The 27,114-nt window shown below is 40.3% G+C and overlaps 1 protein-coding gene across 2 annotated transcripts in view; it reads right to left on the reverse strand.

Annotated features, from left to right (window-relative positions):
* Positions 1-27,114, reverse strand: part of pdzrn3b (PDZ domain containing RING finger 3b) — a 103,853-nt gene that overhangs the window by 70,238 nt on the left and 6,501 nt on the right. The window contains exons 2-3 of one of the 2 annotated variants that reach the window (XM_086168112.1): positions 24,563-24,649; positions 19,112-19,219 (exon numbers count right to left, since the gene is read on the reverse strand). In XM_086168112.1, coding sequence (XP_086024238.1) covers positions 19,112-19,219; positions 24,563-24,649 — 195 coding nt within the window. The remainder of the gene's footprint in view (positions 1-19,111; positions 19,220-24,562; positions 24,650-27,114) is intronic. The other variant, XM_086168113.1, reaches the window with a different exon arrangement.

Here is a 27,114-nt window from a genome sequence, read left to right on the forward strand (position 1 = left end):
GGGAGTAAATGATGCTGATGTTGGTGATAATCTGATAAAATAAAGTCAAAAAGTTAGGAGAATTTTCTGTTTGCCTCCTCTTGACAAAAAATTGTTTGCTGTTTTGCTGTCCTTGTTTGACTTCTTTCACTTACAGACTCCACCGCCAATTCAATGTTTATTCCCCTGGAAAAGTCAAGTGACAGTCAGTCAGAGAGGGACAGTCTGCACACGCGCAGCTCATCAATGCCAAATGGCAGTCCAATAGTTACCTGGCGTGTCAGGCAGGATTTACATGGATTGGGAGAAGCACCAGAGGATCGATGGACAAGAAGAGTAATTTCTACCCTTACAGCACCATCTCTATCACGGTGCCAATCTGCGGCACAAAGGTATGCCGATTAATACTAATGGTCATCTTTGCTCTGTGATCAACTGAAATATCTGATCCAGCAAACCTGAGGGGTCATGACATACAAAATCAAGATAATCACTCTAAGGATGATATCACAAGAGGACACAAAGAAACATTAAATAATATTTAGCTATGAATGTAGCTGAATGGGCATTTTAATACATTATATTTGGGATTTGTCCCTTCTCAAACCTTTTTGAATTGGCAATGCATTCATCTGACGGACTGACCCCCCCTTAGTACTTGGTTTATTTCTAACATCATTCTTTATTTGATGGTCTGAGGCTGGTCGTCTTATTCTCATGATCACAAAATTAGCCAAAAAATGTGAGAGATTTTTTTTTAATCCCATATATATATATATATATATATATATATATGTATTTTATTTTATTTTTTTTAAATATTGGTTAAGCAACATTTCAGCAATCTTTTTAAAGGTGTGAACTAATATTTTCTTGCCTATATCTTGTTTTTTAAAATCCATACTTAATGAAACTTGATACATGAAATCACTATTATTTGGGTTTAAATGTTTGGGAGCCCCCCGCACGAGTGTATTTTAAAATGGAGGCATTACTTTTATTATTTCATTTGGTGTTAAAGTTACACAATACATTGTTTGTGACACAGAAAATGAAATAAACTTGTGTTCTTTTTCATTCAAGGTACCTCTCTACACTACTAATGAGATTTGTAGTTTCTTGATCACTCTCTCATGACAAATCCACTGCCTCATTCCTCATTCCTCAGAGATCTCACTACTTCTGAAAGACACAGTGTTTTGCAATTTCCAGATTAAGAATTGGAATGAACAGCAACAAGGCCAGATATTTTCAAGACGATATAAAAAGCTCGGTTGAGAGAGGAGGCTAATTGACAGAAGTAAATCATTTGTGTGTGAGTGTTCCCTCCGTTTGTTCCAGCTGGATAATTCTTACTCTTGTGATGATGGGAGGGCGGTTAGACACTCTGTCGACTTTGACTCCGTGAGCGGGACAAGCAGCTCAGTCAGCTGTGAAAGGCCATGTGGTGATTTCCTCAGGAGACACAACAATGGAGCAATCAGGGTGACAAGATGAGCGAGGTGATGCAAAGATTATGGCAATAAAAATAAGATGTGGCATAAAAAAAAAAAAAAAAAATCCCTCTAGTACGTGCAATTTTTCCTCTCCACACCAACGAAAAAACAAACAAGACTATAAATGTGAAAGTAAACCAAAAACGTACATCTACTGGTATACAATAACGACATTGATAATCGTGCCCTTTTCACGGCACAGTCAGATCAAAAGCGAAAATCTCCTCTGCTTTAAAGATGACTTTTAATTTCAATATTTAAACACTGCTATTTACTCTCGGGACACAAGTTGATCATAAAAATAATCAAAAAACAAAAGATGCAAAATGAACAGCACGTCCCATCAACCATATCTGAAATACCCCTATTAGATTGATGGAGTTTGCATTGTTAAACCAAACACGCTGTTGCACGCAATTAAAATGTTGCAAGAAGTGATTCCCCATGAGTAGGAGTGTTGACAAAGCTCGGTGGCTAACCGCATCTGCATGACTGCTGCAAACAGCTTACACTGTGCCCCGATTTAACTGCAATAAATAGAATACAAAAAACAATGCAAAGCTAACAATGATGTGGATTTGTACAAAATATGAATCTTGTCTTTGCCGGTTTGTGTTCATGATGAAAGACAAACTTTAAATTGTTTGCCTTCTCAACAGAAGTTAAATTGAAGCAGTGCTAGAAACACCACATTTAATGAGTTTTTACACATTAAATGCAAACTTCATCATGATTTCATCATTTCCAATTATATTTAAATGCAATTAATAGCTTCTTTTAGTTGATGAGTGTCACACTAATAATGATTTTCTTTCGAAATATATTCAGCTTATATTCAGGTTTTTATTTTTTTTTTGCATTACCAATCGCTGTTGAATTTGAGTAGATAGAATTAATGTTTGTCTTTTGACATCATGAGCTGGATAAGACTGGTGACAACTGATATGGATTGACTTCAAGTGCAAAAAGACTTGGTGTGATAATCAGATTATTTTAAGTATTTTTTAGACTGCATACCATGTCTGTTAATATAAGACTCAAATGTCTTAACTTGGTTTCACTGTGTAATTCTGATTCATAGTTAGGCCAAGATTACAATAATCCTATTCTTGTCACACTGCAGAAGGATGAAATTAATTTTTCCCTGAAGTCCAGACTTAATCTTTAGCTCCAAACATTCCATATTTGGACACACAGTAAAGCATCAAAACCACAGAGTTGCATTTTTTCCCCAACAAGTCATACTTGATTAATCAGAGGTTTGGGGAAAGAGAATAAATGTGCGCTCAAGATGAGAAGAAGAACATCTGAGAAAACAGTGAAGGAGACACTAACGGCTGGAAGATAATTAGTGTGACAATTGTCAGGAGCAACGGCTGGTCATTTCAGAATAATGACCAAGACAGAATTCTTGTGAAAAAAAAAAAAAAAAACACAAATAAAAAAATTAAGAAAAAAAAAAACAACAGCCTGCCTGGAGAGTTATTTCTTTACTCTCATCACAGAGAGAATGGAGCCTCCAGTCTGGCCCCCTAGAGTTTCAGCATCATGTAATTTAATTCATGGGCAACAAAAACAAACCCAAACAAGGCTCAAATAGAATGAAGACACAAAACCGCAGCGTTTTTTTTTTGTTTATAAATGAACGACAATTGTGTGTTTTTACCTCCAGACAAATGAGTACAGTTAGGTTTGAGAGAACTCTCCAAAGGTTTCTAATAGCAGTTCAATCAATTTAGCTCCCCCGACCTTTTCATTTTTTAGTATGCTCTGATTTTAACAAAGACATAAATATTATTTTTATGTTTTGTTTTCCACAATACTCAGCCAGTCTTAAATATGTCACGATTATATAAACGGATCGCTACAGTTATAGCGGGACAAAAAAAAAAAAAAAAAAAGAGAACAAAGGTGCATTTTCACCATAAACTCACTCTACTTAACGCTACGTGAGATGAGGCAGTGCGTGATCTGGATGAATAAATTGATTTAGCAACATTTCATGGCCAAACATAGATGCGGTGCTGATTCCTCAACCACCCCCAACCACACTTTCCTGTACCGGCCTTCATTCTTCCTTACACTGAGAGGAATTCCACTACTGTCACTGCTAGGTGTCAGAATGAAGTGAAGTCTCTGGCAGCTGGATAGATAAACCACGGGGGAGATATGCAAAAGCCTTGGCCCTGGTGTATGAGGCGCTGCTGAATTCCCTGCTGAGCACGCAGTCTGACATCCGACCACCCCCGGCCTGGTGCGAGGCTTCTGTGAGTTAAATCAGAGGAAGATCACGGATAAAAGAAGTGTATGTTCCGAACTCTGTCGGCCTGGCCCTAATGCAAAAGCTTACATAAATATTGACTATATTTTTGAGGGCTATGTAAATTGTTCAGGAGTAGAAAAGGCGCGGAGATAGACTCCTTTGAGCTTTGAACATGTTTGGAAGTGTTGACTTTCATTACTTGATGAATCAGCTCAGAAGAAAAGCTATCATGTGGAACAGTGTTTGCCTTTCTGAATGGATGTGTAAAACGCAAGTTGGGACCACGGTCTTTAATGTAATCAGGGGACCGAGATGGTTCGCTTTTTTAGCGTATTCCAATGGACAGTGATCGATGAAAACGGTATTTGTAAAGACAGATGCAGTTTCGAGGAACCTACGAAAGGTTGCCTCAAGTACGGACGTGTTATTTGTCAAAAAAAATGGCCTCATGATTCTGACAAATGATGTTGTAAAAATATGCTTAAATATGGATATAGCCGAGCCTGCGTGCAGTTCATTTTTTAACCTTGAACCCGAGAACTTTGTAGTTTAGGTGGGGAAAAAGTATATTATCGCCCCAATCCACTACTTTGCTCAGTCGAGTTTTCAACAAAGCTTGCAAAGCACAGCACATTTGGTTCAGATCAGCAAGGTCATGACCCCACAGAGGGTTTATTTGGACCTTTGCACCAAAATAATCACAGGGCTCTGACTCCGCTGTGACAGACATTAACAGTCTGGAACCACTTCTCTTTCTAACCATACCTGAAATGTGAACTTTAGGGAATGGACATTGCCTCTCCGGTGTTTGAATTGCAGGAGTTCTGGAAATGGAAATGCCTCCTGCAGAAAGTGAAATTCCTTTCTGAGACATTGTGTTAATATTACATGCTCTACGGCTGCAGTATATATCCAGGAGCAAGTCAGCTTCTTGAAGGTAAGGGGCGGGAAGGAGGTCCACAGGAGGCAGAGCATTCATTTTCTTTACTCTGCACCTCCATGGAAAGCAAACCTATTAGATACGGTTCACAGTAGGTTAAAAACGTGGAAAAAAAACATTGAAAAAAGTTACTACAACCAAAAAAAAAAAAAAAAGGTTTGGGGATGCAGGCAAATCATGGAAAGCGGAGAGAAATCTATGGTCGCAGATCTGGTAGCTGCAACAGATGTAGCGCTGGGCAACTGTCCAAGCTTTGCCGTTGGAGGCTGACCGAGCAACAGCGCTACAGATGATACTCTGCTAAAACTGTGAAAATCAGATAAAGGCCGTATTTTGATTTGGTTGCTGGATATAAATTCAAAAGATTTTAGTCACGAGGCACAGAGCCATCTCTCTAACGTGTTTAAATCTTTGGAAAATCACCAAGAAGACACAGCAGCAAAGTGTAATTAAACTAATAATCAAGAAGAGTGTTTGTTGTTAGAGATGTAATTATTTCTTTAACAGGTAAAAATGGATGTCTGTTTTCTTTAGAACATAAGCACAAAATAAAGGGCCTTGTGTTAGATCCAATGTGTGTGGGAGCCAAGCCCTCGCAGTCAGCATGCCTTTGCTGAGAGACAGCAGCTGTTGGCCTGATATAGCATGGCAAGAGAGTAAAGAGGCCACAGTGTAAAAGCCAGCCTTATTGTTTCTCAGGCTGTCTCTCTTAGCCAGGTGTATACTTTTTTTAAGTATAACAATGTATTAAAACACACTTTTTACCATTCCTCTAGATGTGAAAAGAGGTCATCTTTTGGTAAAATAATGGCGTAATGTCAAAAATCCACAACGGGACTTCGAAGCCGGGTGGTTTCTCCCTTTTTTGCAGCTCAATTCTGCTTTATCTTCATCAGTCCTGCCTCAGGTGGCTGGATTCCTGAGCTCCTGAGCTCTCATATTTTCCATGTTGTTTTATGTTCTCTTATCACCACAAGCGTGTCCAGGCAGAATAGGGCTAGATGATACCGTATGATATGAAAAGAAAAGAGAAAAAGATATCTGGTGTAAATCTAGGTCATGTCTCAAAGATGCTGGTGACCTTGCGCTTTACAAAGCCTGACAAAGGGGGGAATCAAGAATTCAAGATAGGAGGGAAAAAGTCCTCTCCAGAGTAAATTAGCATGCATTTCTCTACAAAAGGAGGCAAATTATATCTCCCATTGTACTAGAAAATGATTTTCACTGGTCTCTGTCCTTCTTAGTCCAAGGATATTAAGCTTAAACACAGACAGGCGTTTAATCTTTGTTTTGCCAGGTACATAATTGCCTTTCAGTTTTATGCTCCCAAAAGAGAAAATGAAAATAGATTCTTTTCAGCTCTTTGGACTCACCAGTGCATATATAAACTGAAGATCCAAGCACTCTGCAAGAGAAAAAGCTGTCTGCTTCACCTCCCAATAATTTTCCGTCTTCCCACTTGGCGCTCGTTCCATTTATTTTCAGGGTATACGGTCTCAGAGGGGTGTGTGGAAACTACAGTGACAAAAGGCTTAATTTCCTTGTATTTAAAAGCATGCCCAAGGCAGCCGGGCTTATAGTGTTATGAGCACTAAAAGCCTATTGTCCGGCTTGGAAAGGCATGACGTTAGAGACATTAGATGTTAAATTACACTTTTTCTTTTCCTGGCCTGCTTCAACTCTGCGCTTTGAGGCTTCTGTTTTCATAAGATGGCAATGAGAGAAATATTCTCTTTCAAGTGAGCTGGGAACTCTTACTCTGGGGGATATCCTTTACCACCTGCACATATCAATCACCCATTTGGCCAGGCACACCACTAAAATATGGAGGGGAAAAAAGAGGAAACATTTGCTTGGATCTCACTCCAAGTTGCAGACAAAATGGCTGCCATAGTGCTTTTTCTGGCACGCTTCTCTGGACGGTTTCAGACGAGAAATAACACCGTGCATCGCGTATGATCCCAACACAGCCTTACAGCTCTGGTACAGGTGCACCGAGGACGCATTGAGATCTAAACACTCAGACGACATTCTGAGGTAGTCCGGGCATGTCGCCACATTCCTTAACAGTGGGAACACAAATGAGTCCTGGTCCAGCTTGGCATGTACCTACTCACATGCAAACATCATCGCTGCTGTAATTAACACGTTTAAATTTGAAAGAAGCCCCTTGGGGTCAGCTGGGGAAGGATGTCTATGACCTGTATTGTAGTCTTACGAATCCATTTTCATGGATGAAGAGCAATATTCTCGGATCATCTGGAGTCAACTGCCAATTTGCCACTCTGAGCAACAGTGCTCAGAGAGATCATGCAGGTCTCAATAAGGCCTCTTATTAAACACAACATATTCTTGCAGTTGTTCCATTCAAAGACCTCCTGCGTTAGAAGCGAGTACATGTACTGTCACCTTGACATTGGTCTTGGCACAAAGTCCCGCACGCTCAGCCGGTGGTCCCTGGCTTCTACTGAATCTGCTTATATTATACTCTATCTAAGCAATATCGTACGTCACAATCTAAAAGAATTTGTGTACAACGGATTTCACCCGTATTCAACAAGGTGTGCTGGAATCAGAGAAACAAGTTATTAAACATGTGCTCTCAATAATAGAGTAGACAGAAGTGCAAGCTCACGCTGAGATTCCAATACCTTACTCAACAGGTATTCACAGATGTCCACTGAGTCATGTGACTCAAACTTCTGGGTGATTTTCTTGAAGCTATGTCTTTGGTGATGGGTGGTTTTGGTGATTACTCAAGAGTTGCAGAACATGCAACAGAAACCTGAGAGGAACTTGATGTGGAATGGTGAGATGGAAATTGTCTTTTTTTGTCTTTTTTTTTTTTTTTCAACAAAAAAGGAAAGAATGGAGCATGAGCAGACTCCTTCCACCAAAAGATTAACTTCCACAATGAGAATGTGTTGAGGTGGCGCCTGTAGACCTCGATCTCTATCTCTCCAGCTATTTCCTCCTCCTTCCCCTTGCTGTCACTGTCTTGCTTTCTCCTTGTCCCTGAAAAGCTTGCTCAATGAGCCAGCTCCAACCGTTCCTCCAGGCTGTTTTTCAAAAGAGAAGAGGAAATCTTGAATGAGACAGAGAGGTAACACTTGAAAAGGAGCATCTCTCTCTCTGGGGAACAAAAAAAAAAAAAAGAAAGCAAGCCCCAGCAGAGCAGTATAACACAATGTTTTCTATTTGCACACATTTGCATGAGAAAAGGTGACGCAGCAGCCACAAGTTCCACAAGTCTGGTGAATGGAAGAGACTACCACACCTCCAGGGAGTCTTAGGAGAATAGAATTGGTGGCTTAATGAAAGTTTACTTCATCAGCAAGATTATTCATTACAAACCAGACTAAAATATATCTATGGGAAAAAAAAGAAAAAACGATTTGATGAATGGCATTACGTGCACCTTTGCATAATGGAAAGAGTCCACCTACTGGCTTGTGATAGCACTTCAACAATTATTAACAGTTTGCATAAGTACCTCTTAGAGAGGAGATGCTCAGCAGATAGAGAGATAGTATATTTATACGGTGATATTCCAGAAAAGGTTTATCACTGTGCTCAAGTTGCTCAAATATTGTTAACATCTGTTATATAGAAGGGGGACAATCGTGAGCAGTGATGTCAGCCCTGTGTGTTTTGCATCAGCGGATTTCTAATGGGGAAATATAAAATGAAACCCAACATATGCTGGCAGCAGTATCAGCAATGGTCACAGCACTGCAACATTCGGCCTGATAAGCTTTACTTCAGGGTGGCATCAGACTTACGTTGAAGTTCAGACTGGTAGGTTTTGGCGTAAAGGTACAGGACATGTCAAATGAGCAAACCTAGAAGACATGGAATTCAGCAAACATCTAAATGATGGATACTGAGTTTTGTTTCATGGGTATATAAAGAACCTGAAACTTCCGGTTTGTTGTTAATGTTTGATGCTCATTTTCCCAAGAACATAAAGTACCAAAATATAGCAACTTGTTTAATATATGAATGTCAGACCATTGAATATTGTTTATTTCTCAGTTTCGATGTTTTGTTTCTTCTTTACCTCTAAGAGTGAAGTATATTTTCTGTTTTGGGAATTTCACAGCTAAACAAGCATAAGCACCATTTTGGGAATTGTGGCTCTTTGGCACCGCAGTGACAAATTTCTTTTAACTCAACAACATGACTTTTCCGTTATCTCTTTTAGTAACCCCTTATCCATTACGATTCGGGTTGTATCTACTTAAATTTGGCATTAAAAGCTTTTATATTTGATATTCTTACACTGACCCAACACTATGTTTAGGTTGTCCAGCTCAGTAAAAAACATAAAAAAAGTGAAAAAAAAAGACAATGTGAATGGCAGATTGGGATTTTTTTTTTTGTCTTGCCCCTGATGCTATTGTTTGGGTAAAAAAGGGATAAAGGTCAGTGACAAACTGGTATTGAAGTGATACAGATCTGCGGGAAAAGGAGATATTCTGCTTAATTATCTCTCCAAGGAACTACTGTAACGATTCTATACAAGAGAAAACACACTGGCAGTTTGACTGATGAGGAAAAAGTACATTGAATGCGCTGAAGGGCCAAGGTTGGATAAATCATTATCAGACAACAGCTAGCTCCTAAGAAACAAATCCAGGGTGTAAAAGTTTCAATAAGCAAGGATCGTCTCTGACACAGCAGCCTTTCAGCTCATGTAGGCCTCGTCTGTGGTGTTTCCAACAGATTGGCAGATGTCAGCTTTTTTTGGACGCTTCCGCACACTAGTCAGCAAGTTGGATTGGCAGTGCAAGTCATTGGCGAAAGAAATCACCATGAATGGTTGAGAAAGTGACACGTGTTTACCTTAAATGTGTAGTCGATGGTCTTGTAGTTTTCATCTTTGATTGATGAATTCGGATAACTGCCATCTGCTGGTTTGAAAAATGATTTCCTTCTCCCATTGGCGCAAAAGTAGAAGTCTTTGGTATGTGTTCAAGAATAACAATTTGGTTGAGACATGACGTGAGATACCGCTTCACTGAAAAGAATTCTAAAAAGACTGAGGTTCTCCCACTTACCATCATGTTGATTTGAAAAGCACTGATTGCAATTTTCTCGAACAATTACAACTCCTGATTGTGACCTGCCGATTTCCATATTGGAAGTCTGAGGTATTTCTGAATGCATAAACAAACATAAGGCTATTTTTTTAATTCATGGACAAGGGTTCCAGTTCCTTTAACTAGTATGGAACATTACAGGTTACAAATTAAAAATGCATGACATTAATATATATCTAAATTTTGCACTTCATAAACTATGCTGGACTCAAAAAGAAACAGGTCCAAACTGATAAAAATGTACCAAATGCCATTCATTAACATCATATTTAGATTACTTAAATTAATGTTAAAAGCTAATTTTATACATTGATTTTCTCTGAAGGTTTTCTTTTTAAAGCAGCCTCACATACCTATTCTCTCTTTTTCTCTCTCTCTCTCACACACACACACACACACACACACACACACACACACACACACACACACACACACACACACACACACACACACACACACACACACACACACACACACACACACACACACACACACACATACAATTCTTTTGCAGCTAATTTTTCACAATAGCCAGTTTGCAATTTGAGCAATTGCAATCTAATTTGGAGAACTTCAACACATAAAGTGAGTATCTTTTGGGCGCACGTCTACTTTCAGTGTCACTGCAGATAAAACCATCATTGTGGTCTCATTCTGTCTCCATTTTTACAACCAGACTGATATCCGCTTTTGTGGAAACATATAAAATAGGCTCTAATTAAAGTGAGGAAATTAGATTTATTTCAAATATAACAATAAATACGCCATTGAATTATGGTGTATTCTCTAGTTAATCTCCTTTACTACTACCTATTCCTTGCAAAATAATGAATCATAGCTACAGCAATGCTCCATTAAAACAGCTCTAATTGAAATAAACCACCTTAATTTCCGATTAATGTTAAAGCCCCTTCTGTCTGTAACCACATTTACGTTGTGAAAAATAACAGAAAGAAAACTGTGTTTAGTCTTTGTGTGCCGCAGAATGAGTGATGAGTCAAGAAAGCCATCATTTGTCTCACGCCATTGCAACAGAAAGCCAGCAAGAAAGATTTAAAACTTTTTAATGCTTAGTTTTAAATTGTGGCTACCGCATATTGGAATAAATAGTGCGAAAACTGCCAGCAACCATTACACTAGGGGAACCTATTTCTGTTTTTTTTCCGTTACAAATCTCATCTTGACATTGTCTGGAATATTAAGAAAGCTGCATTGACATGCTGTTCTATTTTTGGTGCACTTCTATTCAGAAGATGTGTTTATGAAGAGACTGCCACAGGGCTTTAACACTAATTAAAATGTTCAGTGGAACATACTAAATGTTGATGAGAATTGAGTAATCAGAGTTTAAAAATGTCTGCAGTAAGTAGTAACTTGCCATAAAAATGAAGCGAACATTTAAAAATCACCTCACTGGTAAATGTAACTGGTAAATTGCTGGATGTTTTTGGATAATTATCAGTTCAGGTCATTTTCAAGGAAAAGAAGCTTTTAGCACTTGAGTTGTCAATATTTTCCAGTTCTTTACTTTCCCTTGAAAATAATCACACGGAGGCCATTATGTTAGGGCTCGGAAAATTGACAGAAAGTCATTTCGAAAGTAATAAAATAAACTGATGTTAATGGAAATAATAATCACCTGCAGCCAAAATGACAAGTCAATTAAATGCTTGCTATAATTGCTTTGGAAAATTAATTTCATAATTCATTTCATAATACAAAGGAGTGATGCAATGTGATTTGATGCGATGTGATAATCTTTTCTCAGAACGAGCGTGAATTCGTTAATTCCACAGTTTTTGTCAAAACATCCTCCCAGGGAAAACAACTTTCAACTTTTAGGAATCCGAACAGATGGGAGCATGCTTGAATCAAGTCTGCTAAGCTCATCTCAGCCCTGACAGAGGACAGACAGAGCAAGACAGAGTGTGAGAGAGAGAGAGAGAGGTGATCATTTCAGAGAGAGGAGACCTGGAAGGAAACGATGGGCCATTACCGCACAATTAAGGGTCTGTTAATCAGCGTATTAGGGTTTAATTGAGGGTAGTTAATTAGGAGTCGGTGGGCAGTCTGTGTTTGGAGGTCAGGATCAGACATGAGAAGCAGCTTGCAGAGCAACCCGAGCCAATTGTTGCTATTCCATTTGTGCAATGCCGGTGATTGATTGGCAGGAAAATTACCCTTAATTGCACCTACCTATTTCTGCTCCCTTTAAAACTTTTAAGAGTCATAAATTAACCCACAACCTCCCGCAAAAAAAAAAAAAAAAAAAAAAAAAAAAAAAGCAGCAAGCCCAGACTTCGCTGAAGTCGAGCACAACAACAGTACGCCCAGACTGTGTGACTCCACGAAAAAAAAAAAAAAAAAAAAAGAAATCAAGCCCGGCCCGCCTGTGGACGCGAGCTACTGAGTGGAAAATACAATGTTGTGTGTGTGCCGAGGGCCCAGAGACAAAAGCTCTCTTCTGGCTGGAGCACGGCATAAGCTCACCTCACACCATCTCTAGACTGAGACGACTCCACATCTTAAATCCCCCCCCCACCCGCCATACGATGCAGTGGAAAACAAAGATGTGCTTGTCCTCACTCCTTAAAACCAGCTCTGCTTAGGGCAGCAGCTAACACCAGAAGCTGATTACGGACTCTTTAAAGTTAGATTTGATTTAAAGTCCTGCCCCTGCCTCCGCTGGAGCACGGGGTACAGGAATGTGATGTGGATCACTTGGCCTGTTTAGCCTGGGTAGGATTCATCCTGTTTAGGGCCAGACTGGTGCAACAAAGCAGGGCCACATTCAGCCCGGCCATCTAGTGAATAAACACACCGCCTGCGTCGGGGCAAAAATCCAATAAAGGGACTGACAAAGACCCGCTTCTTGCCGGAAAATGCCACACAACATGTGATCCCCCAAGGGGGAATAGCTTCAATATGCCTCCTCATTCTCTAGGTCCGAAATGCCCAGCGAAGGAACCGGCACATGTCCTGCTGTGGATGCAATGTGCTGTGACGTGTGGTTACACAATTATCTTGTACCGATGCTGATATTTTCTTTCCATGAGGACTGGCGGCATGCTGAATACAACTTTTACAAGCACGCTGTCACATTCAATGACTTTCCATGTATTCAGTGGTGTGGCCAAAAAGTTATACATTTCAGCAAAAGTGTTAAAAATTCCTTAAAAAACGTCAACGGTGATATTACCGACTCACTTATTGCATCAATCATAATAGAACTAAATGTCCTCTATGGATTGGAGGAACAACAATTGGAATTTATAAAGGGGAAAAAATGATGCAGTGAATTTGGAGAATTTTGTTTCCAACTTCTTTTCAAACTATCCTGTTATTTCTGCCCTTGGATGTGTCTTGGATGGTGGCCCCGACTATCCCAGGCAATAGAGAAATTAAAGCTCATCAACCAGTATAGCTCAAACCGTTTCAATTCACATTTCTGTCTGTCATTGTTGCTAAGTGCCTGCTGGCTGAATTTTAAGCCCGGTGACTCAATACTTAACTAACTGCGGGGAGGTTTGAAGTGTTTAGTGGCTCACTGTGGGATACCTCGCAACTCATAGAGCAAGAGACATGTAATAAGCTGCAACTTGATAGCTTTAAAGTATTCGACTTCTTTATTTTGAATACAAACATGAGAAAAAAAAAAAAAAAGAGAGAAATTGCTTTTTCTTAAAGGTTTGGTCGTTGGCAACATGTAGTCGTTATTTGTCAAACAATTAATATGCAGAACAGGTGAGTCAAACCATGCTAAAAGCTAAATGTGAGGGTTGTCGGTTGCCAAATCACACTGTCAAAATCACTTAGAAAGCCTTAGTGCATCTAGAAATGCTTAAATTTGATGACTGGCTTTTGTTCACTGAATTCCATATTCATTTCCTAGATCTAATCATGCAAAATACATGAACAGGTTACCCAACAGGTTAAATGAGCTGCCAGCTTATTCAGCTCACATCAACAAAACAACAGCAAAAGTGCCATCATAATCATACCTGTTTACAACAAGGCATTATTATTTATAAAGCACTTTTACACAGAGATGCGGGTTTAAATTGCTGAACAGACAAGTTCAAGTCAAAACAGTACCATTTATAAAGAAAGCTACATAGCTGCTGAATAAAAACAGCAAGTACAAATGCGAAGATGAATTTATTATCAACACAGTCCCACAACCTATTTGGGGCAGGTCATGGTGGAAGCAGACTGAGTAGGTCAACAAAGGGGTCCCTGTCCCCAGTGACACACTTCATCTCTTCCTTGGGGACCCGAAAGGTGTTCACCAGCCAGACGGGATATAATATCCTTTTTGCATGTTCTGGGTCAACCACAGAGCTTCCTAATGGGGTGGGGGAGCTGTTTCTTTGGAACAGCCCCAATGTATGTATGAGCAATAAATAAAGACATGAGCAATAACTAACAGTTACAATTTTAATGATTAAGTAATAGTGAACAACTCCTGCTCGATCTTGAGAGTTTTTATGCAAACATAATACATGGACAGTTAATTTTTATCCAGCAAGCTGAAAGAGTTATAAATGTTGTTTTGTTTAATTGTTTTGGCTCAAAAATCTTTACTCCAATTCATATGAAATTCCAGTTTATATCCATATAAATATTGTCGGAATGGAATGCATTCCCGTTGGCTGTTCCTGCTCCTGTGCTCAAAAAGCGAACCCTCAATCTTGTTCTCCATATTAGAAGTGGCATCTCCGAGTGTCAGTTTATTTTAGAAGTAGTTGTTGCTGCTCACCCTCTAAGACCAAAGAATGTTTGCTAAGGATTTACAAGGCGACATTTACAGCAGCAGCCCAAGCGTCTCCATTCCCTCCCTATTTTCACACTCAGAAGCCAAACAGAAAACATTCATTCCAACCCTGTGAGACCGAGAATGGTCATTCTGAGATTGGGGACATTCTGTATTGTCCCAATCCCCATGTTTTACAGGAAAACACATTTTCAGTTGATATTCTAGGAAAAAAAATTGAAGGACTACATTTATACAACTCCTTACAATATATAACAATTAGTTTAAACATTGCAAACAAATCTTATTCGTTAAACGTAATCACACCCCTTTGTTGCCCAAACCCCTCCTAGAAAAAAAAAAAAAAAAAAAAAAAAAAAAAAAATCAAATTCCGTGAGCAGATCCTGACCAGAGTGCTATGGTTTTTCAGCTTACAGAGGGGTCTAGTGTAAGCAAACACAGCTCAAGGTTTTATGAGAAAAAATGTCTGGCTGAACAAGGAGGCATTCATGTTCTGATTCATACCAGCCTGTAGCTCAGCTAGAGGACAACCATCTGCTATCACACTCCCCCGCTAAGAGCCTGTTATAGAAGGAAGAGCCGCGGATCATCATGTACATGCTACATCCATATAGACTTACTGGAACTAACACCTCTGGGGCAGGAAGAGAAACCAGCTCCGTGGCAGTTGACGGTGCTGTCTTCTCTGCCTCCCGAGCTGAACGCACTATTCACTGCTGAATGTAACGTGATTGTCACTTCACAAACCAGATCCCTTAGCGGATTCACGCTATGCCTGGTAAGAGGTTGTCAGAATTATCAAGTTAATAGTTTTATGATGTTGACTGAATGTTTTGGCCAAACACTTTGATGGCAGATAACAAAGGTAGACAGTAAAGCTTCAGAACGTGTAACCGTTGCAGTTATCATTCTTTTCAGTCAAAAGGTAATATTTGCCAGTGTATAAAGTACATATATACTCTGGCAAATGTCAGAAATCAAAAAATATGACTAGATGGATCATGAAGCCTATTAGTTCTGCTTGACTAATCTTGGGTTGAGCCCAAGGTTTATTGTACTGCACAAAGAAGTGTGAGCGAAAGAGTTTAGTTCACAGACGGGTAAAAAAAACTGATTATATCAGATACATTTCCTCTGAATTGGAAAATAAAAAAAGGAAATTAGCAAGGCCCTTAGTTTGATTTCAAAAAAATTGCATTATAATTTTGAAATGAATTTTGAGTTGCATATGTCAGTATAGTTCTTTTAACTCTATGGACAGTTTTGGGACTGTGAGCCCCTTAGCCGCACCTTGTTGTTCCAGGTGCTGAAGGAGAATTTGATAGTTGACTATCATCGGATCCATCTGTGACATATTCCAGGTCCAATTCCCCTTCTAGAGAGAACTGCGGGTACCTTAGAGAATTATTCTAATTCCTGGATGGAAAATAATTGATAGCCACGCATCAGGTTTTAGTTTACTGATGAGGTCATTGCTTAGAAAAGATGTTCTCTCCAAGCCTTTTGTGTGCTGTTATCCTTTACTTGTCCAAGAAAGGGTCTGGACGCAACACTTTCAAAACATTTATTGTGATGCCACCAGATGTCCAACAATGAGGTAGGAAATATGTTCATCTCCATTAAGCAAGTCAAAAGAGATAGCAGAGATAGCCAAATAAAAGAATAAAAAAAATGTTATTTCCTGTAAGACATGAAGCGAACCAAACAAAATCAGTTCAAGGCAGAACGTGGCACAGCCTTAACAATCTATCGTAATGGTACCTAATAAATGCAGGGCAAAAAAATGTGAAGACATACAAAAGGACCCCAAACAAGATAATTAAAAAAAGATAAAAATGAGTTAAAACCAATAGGCCCTGTCATTTAATTTCAAACTTACAGAATATTGCGGCAATTTAATTTTTCAAAGCAATATTTTCGTCTTTTTTTTTCCAAAAAAAGGACGAATCTCAAACGGAATTGCATAGATCGTTCAACAGATACTGGTAGATGAAATCAAAGATTCAATTGAACCAAAAACCAGGCAAATTTAATACCTATATAATCTGAAATGTTTAAAAAAAGCCATTTCTAGTCATCCTGTCTAGGTCTTACGGAGTTTTTATGCTTGTTATGATTTGATCTAGAAATTGATGAGCTGAATAGATAATCAAAGGATGAATATGACTGAGTTACAGCTTCAGATTACATATAAATCTGCTTTGATTATAACAAGCAGCCCAATCAACCACTCTTAAAAGAAATTGCAGAAGGGTTCTTGGAAAGCCACTCTCATTAATTATCTCCTATATGCATATGATATGAAAACGCGAGAAGCACAACACGTTGTGAAGTAAAGGCAACCTGAAAAGCAGCTTTTTCAATATCAGTATCCATATGGGATGCAAAATAAAATAAAGCAGCAAACAGTAGGTTTCAACCCACAATTTGAAAATGTTCAAAACATGAAACAATCTCAGCTCGGATTCAATTTCTTTGATCCACCACCTTAAACAAGAGTCCAAGAGCCCTTTCACCCCAAGGTAACCATTTGACCCACAAACATATTGTCGTGATGTTGCATTTGTTATTGTGGCCTGAAATACCATGACATGGAATTTTTTGGCTCAAGCCAGTCAACAAAGACTCTTTGGAATATGAACCACCACTAATATCCGATTTCTCCTCTGATGAAAAGCACTAAATTAGAACAACAACTACGAACAGACATTTTTACATTTTGTTTTGTTGAATATTTTGTGTGTCGTAATCCATCACCTCTTTAATAGAAAAGAGTCACATAGCAAGGGGTTTTGTCACTTCCTTAGGCTTTTGGAGAGATTTTGTAACCTTACCTGCAATGGGTCAAAAATAAGACAAAAAGAAGTATATCATAATGCCAAAGAAAAATCTGTGAAGTCTTGTTTTCTGAAGATGATAAATGGTAAAAGGCAACCTCAGCACTAATCTTTACACAAGATATCTCCTCTTGGAACCAAATCCAGCAACATCTGGCCTATTAAAACAATTCCCCTGCCATCTTGTTTTCACAAACATCCAGGCAAACACGTGCAAGCTTTTAAAGGCAGACACAGCACACGAATACAAAACCGACCTGAGTTCCTCTCCTATATGCTTGAGTGACATATGAGCTGATCTCTATCTGTGCATCAGCGAGTGGCCCATTTGGAGTCTCTCTCTTGGTTCAGGGTCACTGTCCCAACCTGTTTCAACCTGGCCATTTCTTGAAAGATCTGGAAATACCTGATTGTGTCACTTGAGAAGATTAGAACTGAGGACTAACATGTCATGTTGTCATTGTCCTACTCGCCATCGCCATACTCGCAAACATAATATTTAGAGCCGCAGTGCGAGGCTTGTTGCAATTTTTTGTTTTTATAGCAGTTAGAATTCACGTGCAAGAATGACAGGATAGAGTGATTAACCAAGACCAGATGTCCTCTTGTCTTGTAAACACTTTCCGCAAACATTTCTGTAAGCAATAAGCTGGTCAAAATGCTGGTGGGTAATTTCACCGAGGTTTGACAATGAAGCCTGCGACAAACCATATATTTCATCTTGTGGCAAGCCGTAATCCACACTTGTAATCCACATAAACCTCTCTTCTCAATGCAGCCATTGTGTGAGATTCTGGCTGACAACGGTTCTATAAAAGCAACCTTTGTGATGTTGAGTTTTTAACGCATCCCTCAAGTTGACCCCGGGGTGAGATGGCCTTTCCACACAAGATTGTGTTTAAAGGCCGGAGGAGGATGCTACATGGCAGCTCTGTCATAGGGGATTTGTCAGCCAGGAAGCAAACACAAGGCTCTTTCTCATCCAGTAAAAGCAAAAAGAGACAACATCAATTCAGGCTCATCTTGGTCTGTATGCTGCAAAGTCCTAAACAAAACATTAAACTGAGTGGTGATTGGTGGCAATGTTCCCTCTAATTTTTCATACGTCTGGGAATACAGACAACCTCGCTGAGCGCATTGAGGACCACTGTGAGCAACATTAGATGTGCACGCTGTGGCAATACATCAGTATCACACCTGGGATCATAGCTTCCATTTAGTCCATATTTTTCCATCAGAAAACTAGCTTACTACTTTAGCTTCGCTGCATGTTTTTCAGAGCAAACCTTTCTCACTCGAAAAAGAAAAAAAATCTCACCCAGTTTCACCGCTTGTTCTTCTATTTGCGCTTACTCCGACAGCCATTCCAACTTAAAAGAACCGCATTTCTTCTTTACTTTGGTTTGGCGAGTGGACATATCACATTCGCCACCCGCTCGTTTCACCACGATAAGGGGTTAGCATGTTAGCATTAGCGTCACTTAACTCCGCCACCCTGTTATGGTGGGCATGTATGTTGAAACTCAAACCTTTGATGGGATTCATCTACAACAGCTCAAATAAAATTACCATTCAATGCATCCTCTCCCATTGTGATTATTTTTTGTAAGGCTGATAGCAGCTGTCACATAGTCCTTCTCATGTGCCATGCATCAACCTTAGTTTTTCTCCACCTTTACACAAAGAGCTTGGTAGCACGATTAAGACGTGGCTACATACCTCTGTTATTCTGTCGTTGATTTGAAGGCCATCCTCCTTGTCTGCTGGACCTTTCTCAACAATCTTTGATACAAAGATCCCTTCATTTGAAGTGCTGTCCTTGTCATCCTGCAGAGAAAATTGCAGTTATTAACCAAAGAATGATGTTAGCGAAGGGAAATACTGACTCAGTCACCTTGTTAGTGTGACAATAACAAACTCAGTCCCTTGGAATTCACTCACACAAAAAGGGATGGAAAGGATGTTTTGGCAACACTGCTTCATTCATCGACAACACATTTAATTGACCTCCTTTTTAAGATCTATATTCTCTCAATTTAATACAAAACAACTTTTTTTTTTTCCTGTCAACAATGGTCCTGCTAGAAATGAATCCACATTTGTTTCCAGACAGCACTGGTGAATTTATAACTTTTTGTGTGCTATTACAACTCATGTAGGGACTCATATAGGATGGATGAGTGAAGCCTGGATGTTCACTGTTCATACTAATGACAGACTAACACAGACCAATCCCCTTTTCGTTGCAAAGAGTACATTTTTACACACACACACGCACGCACGCACACACGCACGCACACACACACACACACACACACACACACAAACACACGGTAATTGATAATGTCGCTTTGGAGCTGACACCATCTTTTTCCTCTTCTTGCACTGTAACATATTCTTCCTATTTGGCTGTTTCAGATGCTGGAATAAATCAGTCACGCTGCTGATTTTAAATAAACTATACAGCATACAGTAGTTTGTTTGAAATTGGTTTTTCAGAGTCCTGTGGAAGAGGTCTGGAAGCCAATAAACTCAAGAACAGGCTTTGCTAAGTTTTCTGGGAGCATCCATCTGCTATTAGTGCTGCCATATTGATATTTTTTCTGTTTAGCAAGAACGTGGGGTAGGTACATCTCGTTTATTCACTACATTGTTATTTAAAATGGACCTACAACCAAATAATTGTCATAAGACTACTTACATGGGGATATTTTAAAAGGGCATCTCTCCAGTTTGGCATCTCCCACACTCTAACTTGTTGTCATGTCATAAATTTCGTCAAATCAGTGAAAGAGTTACACTAAAACTTGTTTTTTGCACAAGTGAATATGATTTTTTTTTTAAGAATACAAAAAGTGAATGAATTCACAATAAATTAATACCAGATACCAATGGGGGTAAATCTAAACAGATATCCTGTAATTTGGAGAACCTGACCTTTGAAAGCTGACATTGAACATGGACTTTCAAGTGTACTTCGGACACTACACTGGCCTCGAGGGTTTAACCTGGATTGAAAAAGGGCGAATAAGTTGACATTTGAATGGACATCAGGCAGTCGACATTGGAAAACTACCAATCTCAAAGATCTGTTGAGATTTCTCTTTGAATCCTCTTTGAAACCACATGGAAAAACTCACAATGAGCTATGCAACACAATTTAATGGGATACTTGAAGGAACTACTAAAGTCAACTGCCAACGCTCATTAATAATTTCGGATCCACTTCATTTATTTCTCAAGCATGGTATACGATATTCACACTGTAACGTATGACTGCAAAATCAACTGCTTTGCCCTCCAACTATCCGCTCTTTAGATTTGTGGACGAGACCTTCTCGAGACCACAAAATCAGGCAACTGATTGCTCTTACAACTCATGCCAAGATAACGGCCACATGAAATGCATGTGTCAAAGAGTGCATGGACATTAGCTATTTCCATTTTAATGAATAGCTGAGTGGGGACTGTTGAGGTTTGTATAGAAAGCAGAAGCCAAGTTGTACTGGTGTTCTTTCATGAGTTTGATACATGCCTATGTCATAAAACTAGGAAAGGTTGCAAAAGTACAAGACTGTGGACTCAAAATCCTACTTTTCATGTGTGTAAGTCTTTTTATAGTTTCCTGCTTTAAAACATTTTACTGTGATTATGTATGTTGCAACAGCTAAGTGCGTCACTGTAACAGTGGAAAACCTGTTAAGCCTTTAGCAACCTCAAGAAGCAATACAGTGAACATGAATTCAGCAAGAGCTGTGCAAAAGACAGAGAGGCTCCGAGTTACAGAGGGAGTTCCAACCATTGTCAAAACAATTCAAACCTTTCAATCACAAGAGAAGGTGGCATCAATAAAGAATAACTTCAGCCTCAAGGCAGAAAACAGTGGCTGTGAAAAGTGCAGACCTCTATGTTTACTTCACCACCAATATCCCCTCAATTAGAGAGAAAACAACCGCGGTGTAGCCATACTCCCGGACTTAACTCCCATAAAACTAAGTATAGTTTTTTTTTTTTTAAATCAGTGCTAAATCACACCAACACTTGTGTATATATATATATATATATTCACACACACACACATACATACACACATACAAAAATACATGCCCCAAAATACATGCATTAAATGTCCAAAAGTATTCGCTCACCTGCCTTGACGCGCATATGAACTCAAGTGACATCCCATTCCTAATCCATAGGCTTCAATATAATGTCAGCCCACCTTTTGCAGCAATAACAGCTTCAACTCTTCTGGGAAGGCTGTCCACAAGGTTCAGGAGTGTGTTTATGGTAACTCTTTACTATTCTTCCAGAAGCACATTTCTGAGGTCACACACTGATGTTTAATGAGAAGGCCTGATTCCACTCTAATTCATCCCAAAGGTGTTCTATCGCATTGAGGTCAGGACTCTGTTCAGGTGAGTCAAGTTCATCCACACCAGACTCTGTCATCCATGTCTTTATGGACCTTGCTTTGTGCACTGGTGCACAGTCATGTTGGAAAAGGAAGGGGCCAGCTCCAAACTTTTCCCATAAAGTTGGAAGCATGGAATTGTCCAAAATGTCTTGGTATGCTGAAGCTTTCAGAGTTCCTTTTTCTAAGGGGCCAAGCCCAGCTCCCGAAAACAACACCAAAATCCCCCCTCCACCAAACTTTACACTTTGAAAATTGCAGTCAGACAAGTACCGTTCTCCTGGCAACCGCCAAGCCCAGAGTCGTCCATCAGATTGGCCAATAGAGAATCACGATTCGTCACTCCGGAGATCGCATCCACTGCTCTAGAGTCCAGTGGCGGCGTGTTTTACACCACTGCATCCGGCGCTTTGCATTGCGCTTGGTGATGTGTCGCTTGGATGCAGCTGCTCAGCCATGGAAACCCATTCTATGAAGCTCTCTGGGCACTGTTCTTTAGCTAATCTGAAGGCCACATGGAGCTTGGAGGTCTGTAGTGAGTGACTCTGCAGGAAGTTGGCGACCCCTTCGCATTATGCGCCTCAGCATCCGCTGACCCCACTCTCATTGCCAAACACTTCCGTGTTCTTACAATACAGCTGCTGACTGGAATATTTAGAATCAAGGTGGCACAGGTAGCATCCTATCACATTCACCAACGTTTGTAAAAATAGTCTGCATGCCTAGCTCCTGGCCATGGAAGGGATTGGAACACCTGACTTTGATTATTTGGATGGCTGAGTGAATACTTTTGGCCATAGAGTGTGTGTGTATAGTTTACATATATACACATACATATACATATATATCAAAAGGAGGGGGCCAGCTCCAAACTGTTCCCACAAAGTTGGGAGCATGGAATCGTGCAAAATGTCTTGGTATGCTGAAGCTTTCAGAGTTCACCTGTACATGCCCCTTGCTCAGAGTATGTAAAGGTATTTTTTTTTATAAAAATAGAAATAAATAGACAAGTTATTTACGTAGTTTGTAGTTATATACACGACGGGGAATGGTATGAAGGGTGATATGAATGTGACAGTTTAAAATGACGCTTAGTGCACGGTATTCTCTCGATGGGGGGGGAGGATGGAGTGGTTCTCAGCAGGGTGGCATTGTATTAGCGCGTGGCTAAACAGGTAGGGGTCCAGGTGTGGTAGCTTGCAAAGGGAGGCGGCTTTCGGGAGGGAGATTGCTTTTACAGCTCTTGTGTAGGAGCTGTTTTTCAGCCGAGATGTTTGGGTATCGATTGTCCTGTGCCGCTTTCCTGATGGGAGCGGCACAAACATGCTGTTGCCCGGGTGGGAGGGATCCATTGCAATGCTCTTAGCCTTCTTCTGCATCAAGGCATTATAGATCCAGAGGAAGGCAGCCCACAATGCCCTGTGCCATTCTCACCACCCGGACCGGCTCCTTTCTGTCTCGTGCCGTGCAGCCACCATACCACACCGTAGCGCTGAGATAGAGGATGCTTTCTACTGTCGACCTGTAGATGATGAGCAGCTGAGAGGAGAGCCCAGCTCGCTTCGGCTTCCTAAGGAAGAAGATTTGTTGCTAGGCTTTCTTTACCAGGTGTGGGATTTTAAAGCCCCAGGTCAGGTTGGATGAACTGTGGATGCCCAGGGAGTTGAAGCTGTCAACACACTCCACTGTATCCCCATTTATGTGGAGAGGAGTGTGTGCCGTTCTCCTGGACCTTCGGTAATCCGAAATTCATGAGGTTGTTATGTGACCACCATTGAGTTTGATGCTGGATCTCTTCCCTGTCGTGGGTCTCATCACTGTCTGATATGAGACTCACCACGGTGGTGCCATCTGCAAACTTGATGATGCTGTTGTTTATGGGGTGGAAGGCAAAACAGTCGTGTGTGAAGAGTACCGGGCTGAGTACGCAGCCCTGCAGCGTGCCAATGTTCAGGATCCGAGAGGAAGATGCGGAGTTCCCCAACCTGAGGCCAGGTGGTGAGGAAGTCATAAATCCACAAACACAGGGAGGCAGGCAGACCTAGGTTGCAGAGCTTCAGGGCCAACTTGTCAGGGAGGACGGTGTTGAAGGCTGAGCTGAAGCCCATGAAGATATATACATACATACATATGGGGGCGGCGTGGCGCAGGAGGTAAAGCTATCGTCTTTGGAACCAAACATTCCTGGGTCTATGCCCGGCTCCTCCTAGTGTGTCGAAGTGTTGTTGAGCAAGACACCTGGCACAGGTGGACAGCAGCCTACTGCTCATGGTTCATCCATGATGGGTTAATTTCAGAGAACAAATAGGCAAGAGGCAGGGTACACCCTGGACGGGTCGCCAGTCAATCACACAGGCACATTAAGACACAAACAACCATTCACCCTTTCAGTTGCACATCTGGGCAATTTTTCCAATTAACCTGTTGCACGTCTTTGGACTGTAGGAGGAAACCAATGTAGAAAGGTCCCCAGTCGGACTCAAACCAGGGTCCTTCATGATATCGGGGGTGAAGAGCTAACCATTATGCCGCCATACCCCCCCACCACAAGCACGCACCAAAATGTAATAATTTGGTCTATCTGTTCATGGACTGCAGACAACAAAACACTTGCATGATTTCCCGAGTTGGGTCATTGGATATAGGGAGAAGCTTGTTGTGCTTCAAGTATGTGCTAATTTTTCTGGGGTTGACATATGACACCTGGCTGACCACTGGGAGTGAGGAACCTCTGACACACGCAGCGTTCAACCTACCAAGCATGGCCTTCCTCCTATGATGTTAAAACCCAGAGATCCCCCCTCACGAAGAAGGATGACTGTCACACTTTTAGTCTCGCCTTCCTACAGACAGACAGAGGAGAGACGTGAGCAAGAGGTTATTGGTGAAAAAAGTATAGAAAATAATTTAAAGAGTGGAAAAATGGGGAAAAAAAAAAAACAACTTGCATGAGGAATTTTTGCAATTCAACTCAGATGGGCAAGTTTAATCGAAACTTTCTTTTTCTCCGAACTAAAGCTACGAAAACTAGTTTTTAACAGATAAATGAATTTAGAAACAAGATTGAAAACCTGGTATCATTTATATCGTATAAAAATATATAACTTTAATAAATGTATATCTCTGAGGTGGGGCACCATACCTGCCTCCCAACTAACAGCTAACTTATGTAAATTAATTACACCAACAGGCTCCTTACTAAGTGGCATCAGGACATTCAGAACTTGGAGAAACCATTCGAGTCAGCTCTTAAACTGCTCTTTTAAGAGCAGCTCAAGGGAAAGTTACAAGGGAACATAATTTCAGTTGCAACTGCAGCAGGCTGTGGCATAGAGGGACTATATATATACAGCAGATATTATTGGCATGTACAGCGTCTTGACTGCCATATAGGCTAAAAGACCATCATGTGCATGTCAGCCCACTCAGGAATGTGCGCTCCTGCATCTTGTCACGGCACCATTAGCGACACATACTTTCAAATCACACGGAATACAGCCGTTACTGTCAACAAGGGGACAGTTGGATATTAAGTGAAACTCAGTTGCCAATTTTAAAGGCAGTACTTTCACATTTAGTCTGCAAGACATTACAGAGAACATTTCTGAGTTTTTTTTTGTCACATCTGCAAATACTCTGGCACAGATCAGAACCCTACATTGAAAGGGTCTTTTCATAAGGTTCCAACCTGAACAAAGCAGAGATGCAAAATATATTCACGCAAATGGGAGCAATGCACATACAAAGGTTTAACCTGAGTTTATGGAGGAGGAGCCCAGTGCTTTTTTTCTGGAGGAAAGAAAGACCAACAGTGAGATGTTACTGCTCAGTGGAGACTTGGTAGGCACGCTGGTGAACACCAGTCACTCTTTCCTAGCCTGTCTTCCACCACATAGCTTCCACTCTGTCTGTCTGCCTTGCAACAAAATCAAATTATAGTTTTTGAAGCACTAAAAGAGCGGAGGTTAAACAAACTCAGGGCCAGTCTTCCGAAGGAAGAAACTTGCTAACCTTGTCTTCCACAATGCATGACGGAAGCTGGATGAGGTAGCTTCTAATCCTTATCATTCAATACTACATATACATTTTAACACTCACTTCTGTGCGCCTTATATTAACTGTGCATTATGCAATTGGCACCCAAGCCTTGTAGAGAACTAATGGGCTACAGTACTGTTAAATTACCCCATAGATCCACGCTTTAAAATTAAACCATGACTAACCTAATCAGATTGAGTCTCAGATTAGTCAGATCAAACCTGACGGATGCTCAGTTTCTTTCATGTCTTGTGATTGCGACGGATACATTCCCTTGCATCACTTACAAATACGTACAAATACGTCTGCCATTAACACTAAGAGGAGTAAAAATCACGACCCTGACCTCATGCTGAAAGGAAAGAGTGGCAGTTGCAGTTCATCATCAGCATTTGAGCAACTGCTTTTGTATCGCATTGTTTTATTGCACATGCCAATGTTTAAAAGTAGGACTATTATTGGATTCAGATATTCCACGTGTCCAGGGCATAGCGGTCTGCTCTGCATTGGCTGTCTGGCTATTAAAAGAAGATGCTAAACTTTCCATTTGACTGTGGAGGCCTTGTTGAAGTGAAATGAAAGTACATTGGTGTATCATGAGTTTGATATCATAATTATGCCCTGAATATTCCCCACTTACAGCCTTATATTTATTTTGTGTTTTTTTTTAAATCAGTCCATTTTCACCTCAGGATGTGAGACATTCATATCCATCAGTGCAGGACAATCTTCTCGTCCCCTCAATCAACACCAATGTGGTCACTCTGCTTTCTTTTCTCATTTTAGTTGTTGGAAAATAAAAAAAATACTACTAATATGAGGTGATCGGAATTCAAAGTTAGGAGCACTTATCTAACTGTTTAGTTTGGAATACTGACAAGAGCTAATATTGACATTGCGCTGTGCTTCAATGTTGTTTAGTTTTTGTCAAAAGATGGGAGTTCAGGCCGGGTAAAAGATAGATTTGAAGGTCAAACCGGTTTTAATTTTGTCACTGTGACAGTCCAATTGTTCTGACATAAACATAAACATCTAGTTTGAAGCTGGTTGTTATATACTTTGTTACCCTGAGAAGCAGAACGTAAAATCCTGTTCAGAAGATCCGCCTGTTCTGGCAGATAACATCACTTTGGCTAGTTTGCACACGGAGTAATCCTTGAGTCTTAATGGTCCAAGTATTTTGCTGTCATTACTTGCGTACTTTGCTTTTCCTTAACACACCTGCACAGATGTTATCTATCTACACTGCAAGTTGTATTTTTCCGGATTC

The sequence above is a fragment of the Fistularia commersonii genome, chromosome 21 (genome assembly GCF_037954325.1).
Source record: "Fistularia commersonii isolate RoL2024-O1a breed Wild chromosome 21, RoL_Fcom_v1.0, whole genome shotgun sequence".
Taxonomy (NCBI): domain Eukaryota; kingdom Metazoa; phylum Chordata; class Actinopteri; order Syngnathiformes; family Fistulariidae; genus Fistularia; species Fistularia commersonii.